We start from the raw sequence: 17,785 nt of genomic DNA on the forward strand, positions 1-17,785 counted from the left end.
CCATGTTTTACATCAGGAAACAGGGCGGAACCAGGTCCCCAGCACTGTCCAAGGAGGCGCAGGACCTGTGGCATTGGGCCGTCGCCCAAAGGATGTTTCTGGTGCCGTTTCATCTGGCAGGGATAAAAAACACCATCGCCGACTCACTCAGCAGGGAGCTGCGCTCGTGCCACGAGTGGGAACTACGGCAGGATCTAGTGGATCGCCTCTTCCGACGGTGGGGCACACCCCAGATCGACCTGTTCGCGACGGCGACGAACTCCAAGTGCCGGAGATTCGCCAGCAGGTTTCCCCAGGGCGAGGAGCATGGGCGATGCTTTCTCGTTCCCCTGGGAGGGCCTGTTCCTCTACGCGTTCCCTCCTTTGCCACTGCTAATCCGGCTCGTCAACCAGCTCAAGAGGTCACGGTGCAGGATGATCCTCGTTGCACCTGCGTGGCCGAGGCAGATATGGTTCCCGGACCTTCTGGACTTGTCAGCGTCCCCGCCAATCAAGCTGCCGGTGGACGCGGATCTACTCTCCAGGGAAGGAGGCGCCATCCTCCACCACGACCCGAAATCGCTGAACTTGCAGGCCTGGCTCCTGCAGGCTAGAGTTTGGAGGATACGACATACCGGCCGACTGCAGAGAGGTTCTTGCAAAGGCCAGGGCGTCCTCGACTCTTAAATGCTACGGACACAAATGGAAGAGGTTCTCTGTCTGGTGCCAGGCACAGAAGATTAACCCTCTACGGATTACGGCTCCCCAGGTACTGCCGTACCTGCTGACGCTGGCCAAAGCTGGACTGGCACACGCGTCCATCAAGATTCATCTTGCTGCGATCTCCCGATACACCAGAACCACGGGGCGGACGTCCTTGTGGTCTCATCGTCTGGTGAAAGAGTTCATGAAGGGACTGTTCAGATCGTTCCCGCCGGTGAAGGCCCCGGCCCCGGCGTGGGAGCTCAACGTGGTGCTGGCCAAGCTCATGGGACCTCCGTTCGAGCCTCTGCACTCGGCCCGTTGAAGTTTCTGTCGTGGAAAACAGCGTTTCTTGTGGCCATCACCTCCGCACGACGGGTGGGAGAGATCCATGCCCTTTCCTGCAAGGCCCCGTACTTGACTTTTCACGACACGAGGGTAGTGCTCAGGACGCACCCCTCCTTCATGCCCAAGGTACCGTCGGACTTCCATCTCAACGAACCCTTGGTGTTGCCTGTGTTCTTCCCGTCGCCTTCGTCGCCGGCTGAGAGGACTTTGCACTCGCTGGATGTGGCTAGAGCGCTGAAGTTCTACGTGGACCGCACAAAGTGTTTTCGGAAGACGTCACAACTCTTTGTGAACTTTGGACCTGTCAATCAGGGGAAGGCTCTCTCGAAGGCTTCCATTTCCAGATGGCTCTCCGGCTGCATCATGTACTGTCATTGGTTGGCAAACCGACCGCTGCCTGGCCGTCCGAGAGCCCATTCCACCAGAGCGATCGCAGCTACCACGGCGTTCCTTTCTGGTGTGCCCCTGCTGGACATCTGCAGGGCTGCTACGTGGAGGTCGACGCACACCTTCACGAAATTCTACTGCGTCGATCGGGATTCCAGGGAGGAGTCCAGGGTCGGCCAAGCAGTGCTGCGCAACCTGTTCGCCTGAGGTGAGCCTGGTGAGGAGGTAAGATGCTTAATGTTGAGTTTGATGTAATGCTTAATGTTGAGCCTTTGCCACCTCCCGTGGTTGTGCATGTGTGTACTGCTATGTATTCTTTATTCATGAGCATGTGAATCCATGCCAGACCCCATGCTGGAGAAGGAACAAGTTACTTACCTGTAACTGTTGTTCTCCAGCATGGGTCTGGCATGGATTCACATGCGAACCCTCCCGCCTACCCCTCTGCGGCTCTTCACTTGGTCATACTGCCACTTCACGTGCTTCCAAATCTGAAGATGGCTGCCAGAGGCGGTTCTTAGGTAGAGGGCAGTCATTGGCTGTGGTCAGTATGACGCAGAGACCAGTGATTGGTTACTACTACGAAAGACAGATCAGAAACGAAACTGATACTGGTTTTTTCTTTACCGAGGATTCCCAGCCTGACGACGGGGAATATTCATGAGCATGTGAATCCATGCCAGACCCATGCTGGAGAACAACAGTTACAGGTAAGTAACTTGTTCCTACTCTGTGTAACCCCCTCCCACGACGAGCCTGTTGCCTTGCAGATGATAAAGTGTAGTGGTTTGATTCTCTACACTCCCAAGTCTTGAGAAGCATGCCATACACTGCGAGATGAGCTGCAAACCATTGTATTTGATTAGGGTCTCTGGTGGCCTTCCCATCTAAAGATTTAATAGAGGAAGAAAATAATTGCAGACTTGCTCCTTGAATCCTAATTCCAGCCGCTTGGACAACCTCTGAGCCATGGCTCCTTTCCGGGTTCAAAAGGATGGAGAAGGGCCTTGGCTGCACTAAGTATCTGGAACAGCCCCTGACCCAGGAGCCTATATGCAGATCCACTCCCAGACACCAGAAATTCTCCTGCACTGCTCTTTTGGTGGCTACAATCCCAAGTGACTGTAATGAACGTTGCATGTTATGGGCTCCCTGGCACCCTCTGGTGGAACTATAAGGCCTTTCTTAAGCAAATAAGATCCAGCTACTGTTTACTTGTTGGTCAATGCTACTGAAGGGGCGACAGTCGTGAGATACCGACCAGGGTGGGTGCTTGTCTCCTTCACCGTGCACGTGACTCTTTTAAGGAGCCATTCGGCATCCCCCTCTCACGCCTTTGGGAATCTTACTACCTAACTCACAGTTTTTGGAGAGGGAGGCTAATATTTCCGCATCATTCTGACCTCCTACCACATATGGCAAGGGAATTCTGGAAAGACAGTATAGAAGGCTGTTGAGCTTACCTTTGTGGAAGTTGAGACCGTATAGTAAGTGTAATCTTAAAGGTGTGAAGATATGCTAGCCAGATTCGGTGATGCTTTATTCATACCCTTTGTGGCTATTATTTGCACTAGAGGGTGATGATCTTTCCTGAGAGACAAAGAAGGGCTCCAGTTGTATTGCTGGAAATGCATCACAAGCCCAAAAACACAAACCAGGACCTCACTTTCATTGACTGAGTAATTCACCTCTGCTGGCTTGTGAATCTTCGAAGGATACCACTTGTTATATTCCACGCGCCTTCTGAGACAACACAGCTCCAAGACTTCCGGTTTCAAAAGGCTGTAAAGCCGGGGCATTGGCAATACACCACCTGGTGGTCATAGGTGTAATTATTTTGGGGGGGGGCAGGGGTGTTTGTCCCCCCAACTTTCATGGCACACCATTTTGTCCCCATTCATTTGGCTGGGGTAACTTTTCTTCAGATGTCATGCCCCCCCCAATATTTCCAGCAAAGTTACTCCACTGCTGGTGCTACCAAAGGCCTGTTCATGTTCAGTGGTCCATAATCTAACCCCCTTCTTGAGAAGTCTTTGAAAGCTTTAAGTCTTTGAGGGAAAACCTTTGACAAACTTTGCATAGAACTCACAAAAGCCTATGCACAGTAACTCATCTTTGTGGGTTTGAGGAGGTACGCAGTGATTGCATGGATTGGGTCTCGTTTGTGGAGCACTCCTTTGCTGATATTGTGTATCCCAAGGTATTCAGCCTCTCTCCAGAACAGTCTGTATTTTTCTTGTCTCAACATGGGGACACGTTTCTTTAGAGTATTGAGCACATGTTTGAGATATTTCTGGGTTGCCCTGCATCTCCTAAGAATGAGCACCTCATCCTGAAAATAAATGACGAGCTTGAGCCTTTAGAAAAGATGGTTCAATTAATTATTCATACACATCTACATCACCCTTTGTAGGAGGTAGACTGCTTGTTATTTCCTGGGCCTCTGTCCCTAAGTGAAAAAAGATGGTACTTTTTTGGAAGCAGGTGCCTGCTCACAGCCCATGGCTCTACGTAAACGGAACTAGACCTCCGACCTTTTTAATTACATGAGACGGCATAGCGATGGCAAGAGAGAGGAGGTGAGCTGGCAGCTAATGGGAAAGAGTGTGTCAACAAACTACTCAAACTGTTTGTAAACAAGTTGAATAAGATACTAATACCCACGTCAGAGAGTTACTGGCATTGCGCTTTGAGCATAAGACCCCTGCTGTCAAGCAGCACAGGAGGCAAGCAAGAGATGGATGTCAAAGTAGGATACGGTTGGGGCAAAGGATTGTAGGGCAGGACTGAACGTTGAGGTGCGCAGCCTGTTGACATGCCCAGAAGGAGCAGAGGACTGTGAACAGAAAGGTGCAGCAGTCGTTAGATGTGCCAGGAAGGATTGAAGGATAGGAAACCGGACTAACTTGGAGGGTACTCGGCACTGGGTGGCAGATGAAGCCATTGATGAGTTTAGCTCTCTGGTGGAATTGTGGGGCTAGTGCATCTGCAGTTTGACATGAACCCTTGGCCTGAAGGGGAGCAGAGAGCCATAGAAGGAGTGGCCCGTGTCAGTAAGAAGGAGCTAGGTGGATCAGATGGAGAGGCATTGGTGAGGTTTGGCGAGGCAGAGAGCACCTGGAACCAGGGCAGGTGAGGCTCGCATGGTGGCTGAGCAAGAAGGTGCCCAAACTGCCTGGGGGCAGAAGGGTTGTTCATAGCGGCATCAGGAAGGCAGCAGAGTACGTCGCCAATGTTGTAAATGAGGATGAGATGCCGGCAAGGGGGTTTTATTGACACAACCAACCTCCTCTCCACTATTCCTCCTAACTGAAAAGGAACTCGGAGAGAAGCATTTTACAGAGGCATTACATGGAACAAATGGACATGGCCGGTAAGACAGTGGCAAATATAGAGCAGATGCTAATATGACTAAGAGGTTGTAGCGAGGCAACAGCCACTGAAGCAATGGAATGAAGAACCAAAGTCTGCCTTCTGTTTCAGCCATCTGATGAATGACCACATGACATCGGCAGCTGTTCAGAATTACAGCAAAATAAAAAAATGGGGTGTCCAGGAGCTGAATCACAAGGATCGGTAGTAGAACAATGATCCTATCGAGGGGTACCTGCAGCAGAATTAGTGGAAACTTTGCAGCACCCACAAATGCTGGGAAGAGTTTCTGGGCATAAACTGCAGAAATAATGACACATGTATGTGGTTTCAGAGTGAGTCAGTAGTAGCATTGCTAATAAACTTGGGGAGAGACTGAGCAAGCAGATAGGACTATGAAAGGGTGGCCCAGCAGCAGAGACGCAGTCTAATTGAGCAGCACAGAGACCAAGAGCTTGTCCCTGAGCGAACCAAGGGTAAGGGCTGTGAGCAAGCTCTGAGCGAGGTGGAGAGCCGCCATGAGGAAGAACAAGCAAGAAGGGAAAGGGGAGGAACATGGTTGAAGATGTTGGGGAACTGCAACAAAGCAATTGATTTGAGTGAAGGATCTGGAGATCTCAGCAGACTGCAGTGGAAGTCATTTAGAACAGTAAATGAGGAAAGGTGGCCCGTAACCCAAACCAAATTAGTGTTTAATAATGGGAACTAGATAATACAAGCTGGGCAATGTAGTTGCACGAGCAATGAGAACATCAGTCTGAAAAGACGTGAAATTTATGTTAGCGGTTGGGAATGAGGAATAAGACCAAGATGAGGTCTAAATCAAATACAATGCATAAGGATGAAACATGATGGGAATTAAAATATCGATGCTGAGATGATGAAAGGTCTCGAATTAATGACAACAAATCTAGAATAATTACCTAGGCAATGACTGAGAGAATATAAAAACGGAAGTTGGTGTATTCTCAGACCGGTAATAACGTCAAAGAGGCGAGAGTAAGAGATACTTGATCATGTATTTCAAACTAGGCAATGCTGAACAGTGTACTAGGTTAAGTCACTTACAGACCAAGGTTTCTGAAGACTCAATTATGATACATGTTGGGCAATTAAGTATTATAATCCCAAGAGTCCTTGTCATGGAAACCAAGTTTTATAGCGTGCATGCTCAGAAGTGAAGCGATATTGATAAAAAGCAACAGTATTGTTGAATACATCTCTTTTCAAGGCTCAAAGTGACTCAAGCCATGGTTCTCTCTAGGGTTGACTACTGAAACAGCCTCCTCCTGAATCTACCGTCTTCCACTGTGCAACCACTCCAATTTACCAAGAATAGGGCAGCAAGACTTATCCTTGGCCTTAATTAAGCCCAAGGACCGCATCTCTCCTGCACTAAAAAGTCTTCACTGGCTCCCGGTTGCTGCACAAATTAAATTCAAATACCTATGCATCATCAACAAGGCTGTCTGGGCCCGGGGACTACACTACCTTCAACTTTATCTCACTTAATACTCTCCCTCCACACCACTTTGCTCCTCTGGCACCAACTCTTGGTGTGTAAAGTGTTTTGCTAAACAGAGGGCAGGGGTGGCTCACTCTCCACTGCGGGCTCCCTCCTTTGGAATAGCCTCCCCCTGTGCCTTGAGCAGGATCTTCTCAATTTCCTGAAACTCCTTACGACTTTCCTCTTTTCCTCTTCCTTCCCTCCTCTCCTCTGCTAATCCCACAGTTGCTGAATCAGTGTCCTTGGCCCTTATGCACCTTCGGGCCCTTGTCCTCCCACACCAATTCCTCCCAGCTTCTGTCTGTCCACAGCACTTGCATTTGCACACCCTCCGCTCTGGAGACTCGCACTTACACCTCCTGCGGCCCAGGCCATGTAGCAATTCCTAGCTCAACGTCCATGGCTCACCCACGGGCTTGGACTCCCCAGCACTTGCCCCCTCTTCCTTCTGCACTTGCACGTTCTGAATTCTCACAAGGCATAATAGGATTGCCTCCCTCCCTTTTCCCCCTCTGCTCTTAACATTTTGTGCCATATTACTGTAATGTATTTCCCACACTTCCTCCCTTACTGCCCTATGGGCGCTTTGAAACAATTATATTCTTATTGTATAACCGCCTAACAAGCAAACAAATAAATAAGGAAACAAACTAATAACCCAACTGTGGCAAGTAAGGAAATGAAATATTTTCAGGTGTAAGAGACTGCCTTTTGAGGCTGAGATTTATCCAGAACTAAACCAAAATGATAAATGGTGGGAGACAGAGGCCAGTAGCTCCCCCATAAACATTGTCATTGATCCCAGAAACTAAAGCAATAAAGCTGACTGTGAAATACAAAACTTCAAAAGCTTCAAAGCACATAGAAACATATGCAGCAAAATCCAAAGGGGATCCCGGGAGCCTCAATCAAGCCTGTTGGGTACCAAGAAGTGTCAATCAAAACTGAAGTTAAAAAAACGTTGTCGTACTTGATGCACTGCTCAATTTCCTTGAAGGTAATGAGGGAACTGCCACATTGTCTAACACAGTGTTTAAACTATTAACAAATTAGTTTAAAAAAGGATTTACATAGGCGCAGAGGGAAGCAGCAGGAAACAAACCGTTCCCGGCATTGCAATTGAATGGTGCAAAATCGGTGCTATAAGACTTAAGCAGACCACCCAGTTTATAGCGATTTTGCGATTTGCAAAAAAACGCAAAATATCCCCCCTTGCTATGGCCGCTATAAATCATTAAACGAGCGCAAAAAAGACACATTAGCTTAATGTGTCTTTTTCACGCTCATTTAATGATTTATAGCATCCACTGAGGGGCTGCCAGTTGCAGCAGCTCGAAGGTTTACACCTCCCTTGCGCTCGCTTCATAAAAGACCTTCATGGAGAAATATAGAATTGGTCCTGTAAACCCCTCTCTCCTGGGGCAATAGGACCAGCGAAAAGCAAATAAACCCAGGGGCTTTAGTTCAAAGGTGTGAACCAGGGTTGCCACCTTTGAATTCAAGCCCCTCTGTTTATTTGCTTTTCACATGTCTGCTGGAAGCAGTGGCACAGCACAATTTCCATGGAGCTGATCAGGCTCTACCCCCCATCCCCCTCCACACCCCAAAATGTTAGACTGTGGTGACTCAACCTGGCTGTCCTACAGAGTGTGGCCAGACAGAACGGGACACAAATGTTCTTCACTGACAAAGGCCTTGCAATTAATTACCATAGCAGCAGCTGGCAATTCCTATACACAGTTCTGTTAAAATCAAGTCTACTGTTGGATTTGCAAATGCTTGTTTTTAGCAGGACTTTAGTGAAGGACACTCATAGAAAGTATCTTGGGGAAGGAACCAACGTTTTGTGTTTGGCAGAGGTACTGGACCGGATTAAGTGTAACAGAGTTATGCTAGGGAGGGTCTTTACTGACACCAAGCTTCTGCAACAGCAGTCTCCCATATCCTCTTCACATGGCAGCAAGCTCCTGTAACATGCATTGCTGCCACTGCTGTGCTGTGACCCTCACCAGTGATGTGGCCTGTCCACCGCACTACATGACTTAAAGGACTTAAGATGCCAGGAAACCTGGCAGGAGCATTTACTGGATCCCTTGAGCTTAAGAAGCATCTTGAGGGTGGGCCCTAGTGTTTAAAGTACCTTTTAGAGTATTACGGTATTAAAATGGGCAATTCCCTGTGGAGAATCAAGGCTTTGGGAGCAACTCGCAGAACACTAGTAGCGATGGACCGACTGCGGGACACCTCAGAGTGTTATGTGGTTTCGAGTGTGCCTCCAGAGGAGCAGGCAGTGAATCTGGTAGAAAGCTGGAATAGGAAATGGGCAGGAGGTGATTTCAGACGCAGGTAACCCACAGTGGAGACTAAGAGCTAAAGGAATTACATAAATGCCCTGATATATGCAAAACAATTCTAGCAGTGAGCAGCAACGGACTGGGAGTATAGATCTGGGGGATGAATGCTGGTGTGGGAAGTGCCTTAGAGGCAAACCAGATGGCCTGCAGAGGATGCTCCTGTCCTCCGCTGAAGGGAGGATTCTCATGGCTCATTTGGATGGGAGACTGAGTCTTTTTGAGATTATCGTATCTACATTGTCATCTTTAATTAAGATCCACCTTCCTTTTACTTTTATAGGGGTCCCACCACCCTCATGCCATCTTTGGATTTCCTCTTTCTTCACTGCATTCACTCACTATCTATACCTAACGCTTCACTCCCCAGTGTTTTCAAATTTTCGATTTTGTCACTGATCTGCCAATTTAGGCTTTGAGGGTGTTTAGCTCCACTTCGATGTCATTGTTTTGAAATGTGTGGGCCTAACCCCGGAGGACTGCCCGTAAACATTGGGTTCACATACCATGACTGAAGAGTGGTAGTGAAACAGTGATGGCCTTCCAGAAATAGACCATAAAGGTTACCTTAACTAGGGACAGGTGTCCCTGGATGCACCTGTGTGAGAGGATATCAGTAGTGGGATAGAAGAAGGGGCGCATGTTAGAATCGAGGTACATCAGCAGAGCTGTGTGCATGTATGCCTGTATGTGTCTACATCTCAGTACTGAAAATGCAGGGGTTGTAGCTGGGCAGCATTATGAAGGTATCAGAGCAGGAGGTGCGTTGAGTGCTGAAGGTCAGGACTGAGGTCCACTGGTAGAGCTACATTTAGGAACCCACAGAATAAAAGAGGAGCTGCAAGTCTGGACTGATGTGATTAGGGGTGATGGGATTGAGACCAATGTGGCTTAGGAATGGACGGGGTGCTCAGAAAGCTATGGGATCATTGCCAATATAGTGCTTATAAATGAAGTGGCAGAAGACATTAACTCAGAAGACTGCTTTGAAAAAACAATGACGGGCACTTCAGGCTCACAGTTTGATGCTAATGCTTGATAAAGTTAGCACAAAGGTTTGTTAAAAGTTCCCCCCCATCACCTCAAACATTCCTGTTTCAATGTGCAATACTCAGTACTGTTCAAATTCTCTGTCTTTGGATAAAAAAGCTGTTAAATTATGTATTTTTCAACAATACAAAATGCAGCAAAAAATGCAGTTGTGTGCCGCAATTTTTTCTTTTTTGTGCCGCAAAATTTTCCATTTCATGCCGCAATATCCTGGAGGGTCTGCATAAGCTTCTTTCCCAGCGCTAGTTACACCCATCTTTAATGATATGTTTAAATTCAATGTCGTGGGTGATGGAATGGAGTACTCTATTATTTAGTGATTACTGTACAAAAGAACACTACAATTACCGAATATGTTTACTTGGCTATTTTTGACAGTGTTTTTCTTTTTCAGGACTTGCTAACGCGCCACAAGCTACTGGTTGCAGAATTTCTAGACCAAAATTATGACACTGTAAGTATCGGATGCTTCAAACTATACAGTCTAAATTGTCTAAAAATATATTGCCGATTCTCAAAACCTACACAATGTATCCGTAGTTCTCGGATGAAAACGGACACTTTTAAAGCATTTACACTTTAACCACCTATATTTGAAGCCTCTTATATCCATCCACTTATAGACTAACATCTGTACATGTACTAAGAACATAATTAAATCATGTTTGAAGGTCGGTTCTAATGATTAAGGTACAGGGCTTTATCTTAGAGATAGATGCAACTTCCTATTCCATCCCTGCTGATCACCAGCCGTATAAGTGTGGGTTCATGCAGTGTTCTAAGTAAACACTGAAGGTCGAATACTCACATTGCTATCTCATGGGTGCGGTAATCCAGAAGATCCCTGGCTTCTGATAATCTCTGGAGTGCTTCCTGGCCTCCAATGTGCCTAGACGCTTGTATGCTGTTATTTATGATTCCTTGGAATGCGTTTTGGCCGTAACACATGCGTAATGCTTTGCATCCCTGCAAGTGTGGTAGAACGATAGGCCACTTTCAACTCCAGTTCCTTTTAACTTTGTTTATTGAGGCTATCGGCAAATTTTATTAGAAGTGAAATGCTGTATGTGTAGTCTCAGATCATTGTGATAGATTTCTCTATCTGTAATAAGATTGCTCCATCTGGATGTACGTGATTATTTTGAGTAAAAAAATGTCGAATTCTAAATGTTCGTATTTGAAATAAGCACCCCACTGCTAAAGGGCCTTTCTACACCCCGCTCCCCCACCTCCTTACTTACCTTTTGGCGGCACACTTCGCTGTGCGCTGCCGAGTGCCTGCAGCGCCAGTTCCCTTCACTTCCGTGGATGGGAAACGGCACTGCAGGGTCATTTTCTTTTTTTTCCAAAACTTTGTTGTTTTGGTGGCAGGAGAACACACCCGGAATCCCTGCTCGCTATAATAAAAAAATGAATGGTTGAAATGTTCAGCCTTTTCGGCTGTATGTAATTTTGGTACAGCCGAAATCCGATCGTTTCAACCATTTGGTTTAAAAAAAACTATTTTCAGCCGATATTTGTGATCATTTTGATGTTAATGCGTTTTTTATTTCTAGCACCTCACATGCAACCTTTCAAGGTTGCTCATGTTTTAGTGATTTACTCTGAGGAGGATAGGCTGATCTTCACCATTACTTCCGGGAAATACAGTTGGTTTCATTCAGCATGTGGCTCTTCCTCCCAGGATAGTCGCAGCACAGTATCCCTCACGTTAACCCCATTAACGCCAATGCCCCTAGTTTACTAGTCATTTGGAGAGCATTGCCAGCTTTACGAGGCACCAATGCATTGCAGCCAATAAACACAGCTTTACTCCAGTTAGAGTACCCCAACATTTATCAACGCAACTATTTTATTCTTGGTATCACAACATACATTATCAACTTTACTTTCAACAGTGAACTCTGGCTGGAACAGGGTAGACTGAATGCATGTCTACAATCCAGCATAGTGCAATCAGTGAGTTTCCACTGAAATGATATTGAACCCCATCTTTAAACCATGGCTTTTTTATTCCTGAATTATCGAAGTAACTACTTTACAGTTGGAGGTGCCGTAACCCAATCCTCTCTCTCTGCGGTGGTGCGAGGCCGAAACAGAAAGCTCCATATCCAGCCTCAAACACTCACACAGACTAATGGATGAAACACAACAGAGACAGCAATACAGGCAATCGGTGAGGCTTCTGAAGATCTCCAGCGCTACTTATACCAAGCAGAGGGTTTGAACTAGCTATAATGCAAAGCTGCTGCTAGTCTGTTCATTGGGGCAAGACACCTCCTACGATATGATCTAATCTACTCCTGACCCCCAATAGTAAAGCCCTATGCTACAGGGAACCTTGTCTGGGCCTGTGCTAATAGGAGAACATATCAGCACCGGGTGGCATTGATAGCCTACTTGGGAATTCCTCATAGTTCCGTAATGCAGTTTATTGTCCTTAAGAACTGAGAATTAGGTGAACATTCCCTTCCCCCATGGGAATGGGGGAGTGGATCTCCCAGTTACAGGGCTAGGGCTGTCCACACAGCCCTCTGCATCCTTCTAATCCGAACACTGTACTACTTAACTCAAGAGTTCTCCATCCATCAGTGGCTCATAGGGAAACATATCTTTCTGCCGTTCAGCCTGAGCATTGTGTAAGACAGGAACGGCACCAACCGGTAAAGACAGACACAAGCAACCATAGCCCAGGGGCTCACATCGAACCACAATGAGTCAGCAGAACGCCCACCCAAACTCAGAAAATGGGAGCAAGCCACGACCACCAAACAGCAAAAGCATTCCCAGTGGAATCCGTCAAACTAAAAGGGCCCACACTAATAAGCATATTGCCAATCCTTCTAAATACAAAAGGTTGTCATGATAACCATGAATGCAAAAGAAAAGTGTTCAAGAAATTATATGTCAAGATAGTTGAGCATTTGGCTTCCCTTCCACACGTTTTCAGCACGAGGCACAGTGGCACGTGCGGGCTTCGCACACACTCTGGCTTCTTGGCCGCGAGGTACCAGTTCAACACATAGCCATCAGGGCCTTCTGCCAAAGTCTCTCTCGCAATGACAGAGGGCTTGATGTAACAAACAAAACACAAAGGCTCCTTTCCTTTGTCAGGGTTTTGACTCTCACAAGTTCAAAATTGGTCTCCCTCCTTCGGGCTCAAACCAGAGGTCCCCCTCGTCCGGGTTCAGACCCCTTTTCCACAATGTTCACAATTTGGTCACCCTCGTTTGGGCTCGGACCATGGATCCCCCCTCGTTCGGGCTCAGATCCCTTTTGTTACCTGAATCGGAGACTTTCGAATATGCAATGGGTTTTGCTTAGACAGTCGCAGGACCACTTAGATTCACTTGACACAATTTACATTTCACATCAATCTTCTACTTTAATTTCTCTTGTCAGGATACCGTACAGAGACTTTTGACTGAGCACATTCACAGTGCTGGACCACTCTGTCAGCGGTATCATATCTTTCCTTTTTAATGTTCAAATATTCACCAGCAATTTAGCTTCACTCGCGTCTTTCATCACACGCTTTTAACAATGTTTATTTTCACAATGTTGCCGCTTGCAACTTTTACTTCAACACAGACCGGTCTGGCATCAGTCTCCCCAACTCAATGGCTGTGTTGTTCTGTCGCTTCTTTGTTATTGGAGCCAAGAACGATTCCACAGCGTCTGCTGGTCCTCTCCACCTTGGTCATTTACGCGGGAGCACCCTCGGTATCTCCGATACACAATGCAGGATTCTTCAGCCTGGTTTCCTGGTCTTACGTTTTCTGCCTTGAAGGTTTCTTGAGAGTAACAGCTTCCTATCAAAAAGGTCAAGGATGTTGCCCCTCTCATGAACCTCTTGTGCCTTGCCAACTTTCTCCCTTCGTTCAAATGCTGACTCAAAACTGCTGTACCTTTGTGTGTTTTGCCTCGCTCAGAGTGTGCTCTTGTGTTCCGTCTTTTATCCATGTGGGGAAGTGTAATGGAAGTCAGGTGTGAGTGATTGTCGATAATTGCCTGACCTCACCTGACCATAGTATTGGGACATTCAGTTAAACGGCTCGGGTGTAAGTCTGTTTTCTTGGTATTGCACAAAAGACTGTATCTAAACGGTCGCATGAACAAAACGTTCTAAAAATGCTTCCACCAAAGGTTCAAACACCAAAAGTTCGAACCTTTGGTGGTACATTGTAGGTAAGTATAAAAAAAAAAAAAGACTGCGGGGGTGTCCCCTGCAACACCCCGCTCACTGTACTTTACAGTATAGTGAGCGGGGGTTACCCCTGCAGCCCCCGTAAAAGAACAAAAAAAGAAAAGGACCCTGCGGCGCCGGTTCCCGATCACGGAAGTGAAAGGGAACTGGCGCTGCAGGGACTCGGCGTGAAGAAAAAGGTAAGACAGGTTTGTTTAGGTTGGGGTTAGGGGGGTGTCATAGGTGTGTTGTGGGTGTAGGTGGGAGTGTGGGTATGTACATGTGTTTGCATGAGAAAGGTGCGAACATTTGGTGGTTCGCACCTTTCTCATGCAAACGTTCCGGCCACAGCAAAATCAGCCGCGGTTGGATCACATAGATCAGTTTTCTTCCAGAGCGGGCTGTCCATGTAAGTGTTTGTGCAAGAAAAGGGCAGGGTTGAGTTTCTAAATATCCCATCGGATAGGATGGGGTAAAGGTGTGACAGGGAAGAGAGGGACACAGTGTCTCACCCTCCGGTCTCCCACTTCCACTCCCCAAGGACCCCTCACCCAGGTGATCCTTGCGCACTGGTCACCCCCAGGAACTGGATCCAAAAATGATGGCCCTGTCCTGGTCACCTGAATGAAGGATCCCAGGGGACTAGCGGGTGAGACACCTTCTGGTTTCTCACAACTGTCCCTGTTTCGTGTGCTTGCATTGGCTGGGGAACTTGGGGTGAGTGTGGGGGGGGTGGTTGAGGCTACTCCATGGTCCATGAAACACTTTCCAAAAGACAGTAACTTGATGCAGCTCCCTTCCACTCAAAGCACCCACATTCTCTGCGGAACACGCACACTGCCCTAGGGTTGCCACCTACAAAGAATCAAAAACTGGGATACATTATGCGACACCACAGTGCTGCCTTAACAGATTTTCAGGTGTATTAGAGTTTTTCCACCTTATGAAAGTTTTGGGAAAAAACCCAGAAAAACAACTGTCTTTTAAAGCAGATCTAGGTACAATGTATTAGTGGTAATAGATTGGACTGCAAGACAATTGTTAGGGGACTTGGGGGATTCTCATGAACAAATCTCTTGCGCAAAGGAGGCAAATGATCAGTTGAAGGTAGATTGGCTTCCACTAGTTGGGGTAAAGTAGAAGGTCTTCCAGTAATCTATCCTTGAGCATCTCATACTGGGCAGACTAATGTTGTATCGACTGCTCCCCTGTAGTCTGGAGAGAGTTTAATGGATTCACCCAATCATCTTGGCTGGAGAGTAGAGTAGCTTCCCCTGTGATTCTCCCTGTGCCAAAGCCATAGCGGTGCTCCCTTTCAAGGGGCCTGATGGGAGTTGGGCACATCTATAGACCCTATGACAAGCATGTGGGGCATGAACAGACAACATGGATACTTTGCTTGAGTATATTCGGGTAAATGGGTGGACTGTAGAGGGCAGCATGAAGACCATTGGGCAGAGTAGATAGGATTAGATAGTTTGGGTACATGTACAGACCCTGTGAGGAGGTCCGTCCCAGCTCCGTCTACCTGTAATATTATTTTAGGTGTTTGCCTTTTAGATGTGCCTAGAACTGTTCAGAAATAGGAAACACAAACCCTACAGCTTTCTAAAATCGGATTTTTATAAATATGGGCAAAGGAATGTACAGACCAGTTCTTGTATTTACCAGGGTAGGAAGGAAACGTGGACACCTGTACAATCTCTGCAGGCTTACTCACCGAAATCTGCACTCATCTGAGTAATCTCTGCCATCACTTCAACTGCTCGACAGTCACTGCACACTGCCATGCTTCTGAGGGATTAGCATTCTCTTTGTAGCAACTTCCTAGCAAGGCATATGTCTACCCCACCCAGACGTACCCTACCACAAAAACAACATATTCCTTCATAACAGAGATGTCTGTTCATTTATCAGTGAACTTCTAATTCTGGGAGCTACCTGCCTCCCCAGTGTCAAACAAGCTGTAGATCTGGGATACTCGATTCCAACCGATCTGGGATACTCGATTCCAACCTTACAGTCCAGAGGAGCGACTGAGCAGAAGGCTTTAGTGACTCTATGTGCTGATCCTCATTTCCTGCCTAACCAGAGTAAATTCTCATGTCAGGGACTTGCATCGACATAAATGTTTTTTTGTCTTGAGAAATTACGTAATACTTCCATTCATATGAGCAAACATGCAACTATAGGTATTATGCACTTCACTACTTGGTGTTCATGTTAATGTTCCTTATTACATCGATCCAATCCATCACATTGATTTCGCATAAAAATTTCTGATCACATAGGTGATATCAGTTCTTCTCTACATGTTTCACTGCTTCACACAGCCTCCTCCTTACAAAATATGTTAATATTTTTCTATTTTCTTTTATGTTCAGTTGTTTTTTCTTACAACAAGTGGTGGTATTGAGTAGCCAGTTTATACTACATTGATGAGCAATATTCTGATAAACTGAAGTCTGAAATCTAACCTTTCATCTGTGGGTTGGTATCATCACCCTGAGGAGCTGGCTTTCAAGGTGCTGTACTGCTCTCCCCCGAAAAGTGCACAAAACAACCATAAATCATCAATGCAATTATGGAGCAAGTACTTTGAACCACAAAAACAGACAGACACAATAACTCACAACCACGCACTCTTAGAAGATAAATCAGTTCTTTACGGCTATTTATTCAAAGTTACAAGTACATAGAAATAACTCATAGAAATAATATGGACACCGTTCACAGAATAAATAAAGAAGTCAAAGGGAAATACATAACCGTGAGCGTAATACCAGTCCTCATCTCGTCCAGAAGCGGCTGGAAGACCACGGGGACAGCCAGGCCGAGAGTACCACAGCTCACAGGAAGGCCAGACGTAGCGTCCTTCTCTGGCTGAAGTCTCACCTGACCCCCTCCGTGCCTTCACATATATCCACACTCCACAAAGGGGAGTTAATTCCCGAACATTCTGGAAATTGCACTTGCGCAGTTGAGGAACAGCCGTCGGTTGCCAGCTGGGTCAATCGAGAGCTCCCCTCAAGGAACGCAGGGCCTCCCTGCTCTAAAACACGCTCCACGGAGAACAGTAGCAAACCATAACAACGTTCGCTTTCCCAGCAGAAATGGCCTTGACTGAGTACCAGGGTTGGAAAAGCATGTTTGTCTCAGCACTGTGAATCTAACACTTCAGAAAAATGTGTGCAGCCTTTCGCTGCGATGTGAAGTAAATATCCAACATGGCTTCAAGCGCTCCCAGAAAGCATTGCGCGCCCGCGCCATTTTGAACCAAACATAAATCAAGCATAACAATTCCACCCTTTGGATATTTATCTTCCGTAGCCAGGTGGCACTGGAACTGGTCTCTGAAACCTACGAAAGGTTAAAACTAAATTGGGAACACATTGAAGGCAACAACAAGCAATTATAATAAACAATGTAATAAAAATGCAAGCAAAAATATAACGTAGTGTACCCCAATATCAGGTATCCATGAAAATAACCAATCCCACCAGTTTTTGTTACGATCTTGAGACACTTGAGAAATGAGATCCCTCAAACCTCGAATATGACTTTCAATGGATCGTGAGTGGTCACTCAAATTGAAGCAACACATACCTTCAAAGGCATTACACCCTAAATTATGTTTCAGCAATAAGTAATCAACAGCAGCTCTGTTCTGTAAAGTTGCTTTTCTAATAACTTGACTATCAAGGAGTAATTCTTCTAAAGCCTGCGAAGTATGATTAAGACTTTTGACTACTAAACACGCTAATTTCATCAAATATTTGTAACCTCCAGCAGCTAAACCCCAAACACCTACTAATGAAAGGGTTAATGCTAAAACCTCAACTTCTGATAGCAAATGTACATGTGAATCACAGTCAGGAGATAGCCCTACAGATTCAAACGTTG

General features: G+C 46.4%; 1 protein-coding gene across 5 annotated transcripts in view; it reads left to right on the forward strand.

The window, feature by feature from the left end:
* CAB39L (calcium binding protein 39 like) overlaps positions 1-17,785 on the forward strand; it is a 1,166,132-nt gene that overhangs the window by 758,935 nt on the left and 389,412 nt on the right. For all 5 annotated transcript variants that reach the window (XM_069640065.1, XM_069640066.1, XM_069640069.1 and 2 more), the window contains one exon: positions 10,091-10,150. In XM_069640065.1, the coding sequence (XP_069496166.1) occupies positions 10,091-10,150 (60 nt within the window). The remainder of the gene's footprint in view (positions 1-10,090; positions 10,151-17,785) is intronic.

The sequence above is a fragment of the Ambystoma mexicanum genome, chromosome 7q (genome assembly GCF_040938575.1).
Source record: "Ambystoma mexicanum isolate Mex_15411 chromosome 7q, UKY_AmexF1_1, whole genome shotgun sequence".
Classification (NCBI taxonomy): domain Eukaryota; kingdom Metazoa; phylum Chordata; class Amphibia; order Caudata; family Ambystomatidae; genus Ambystoma; species Ambystoma mexicanum.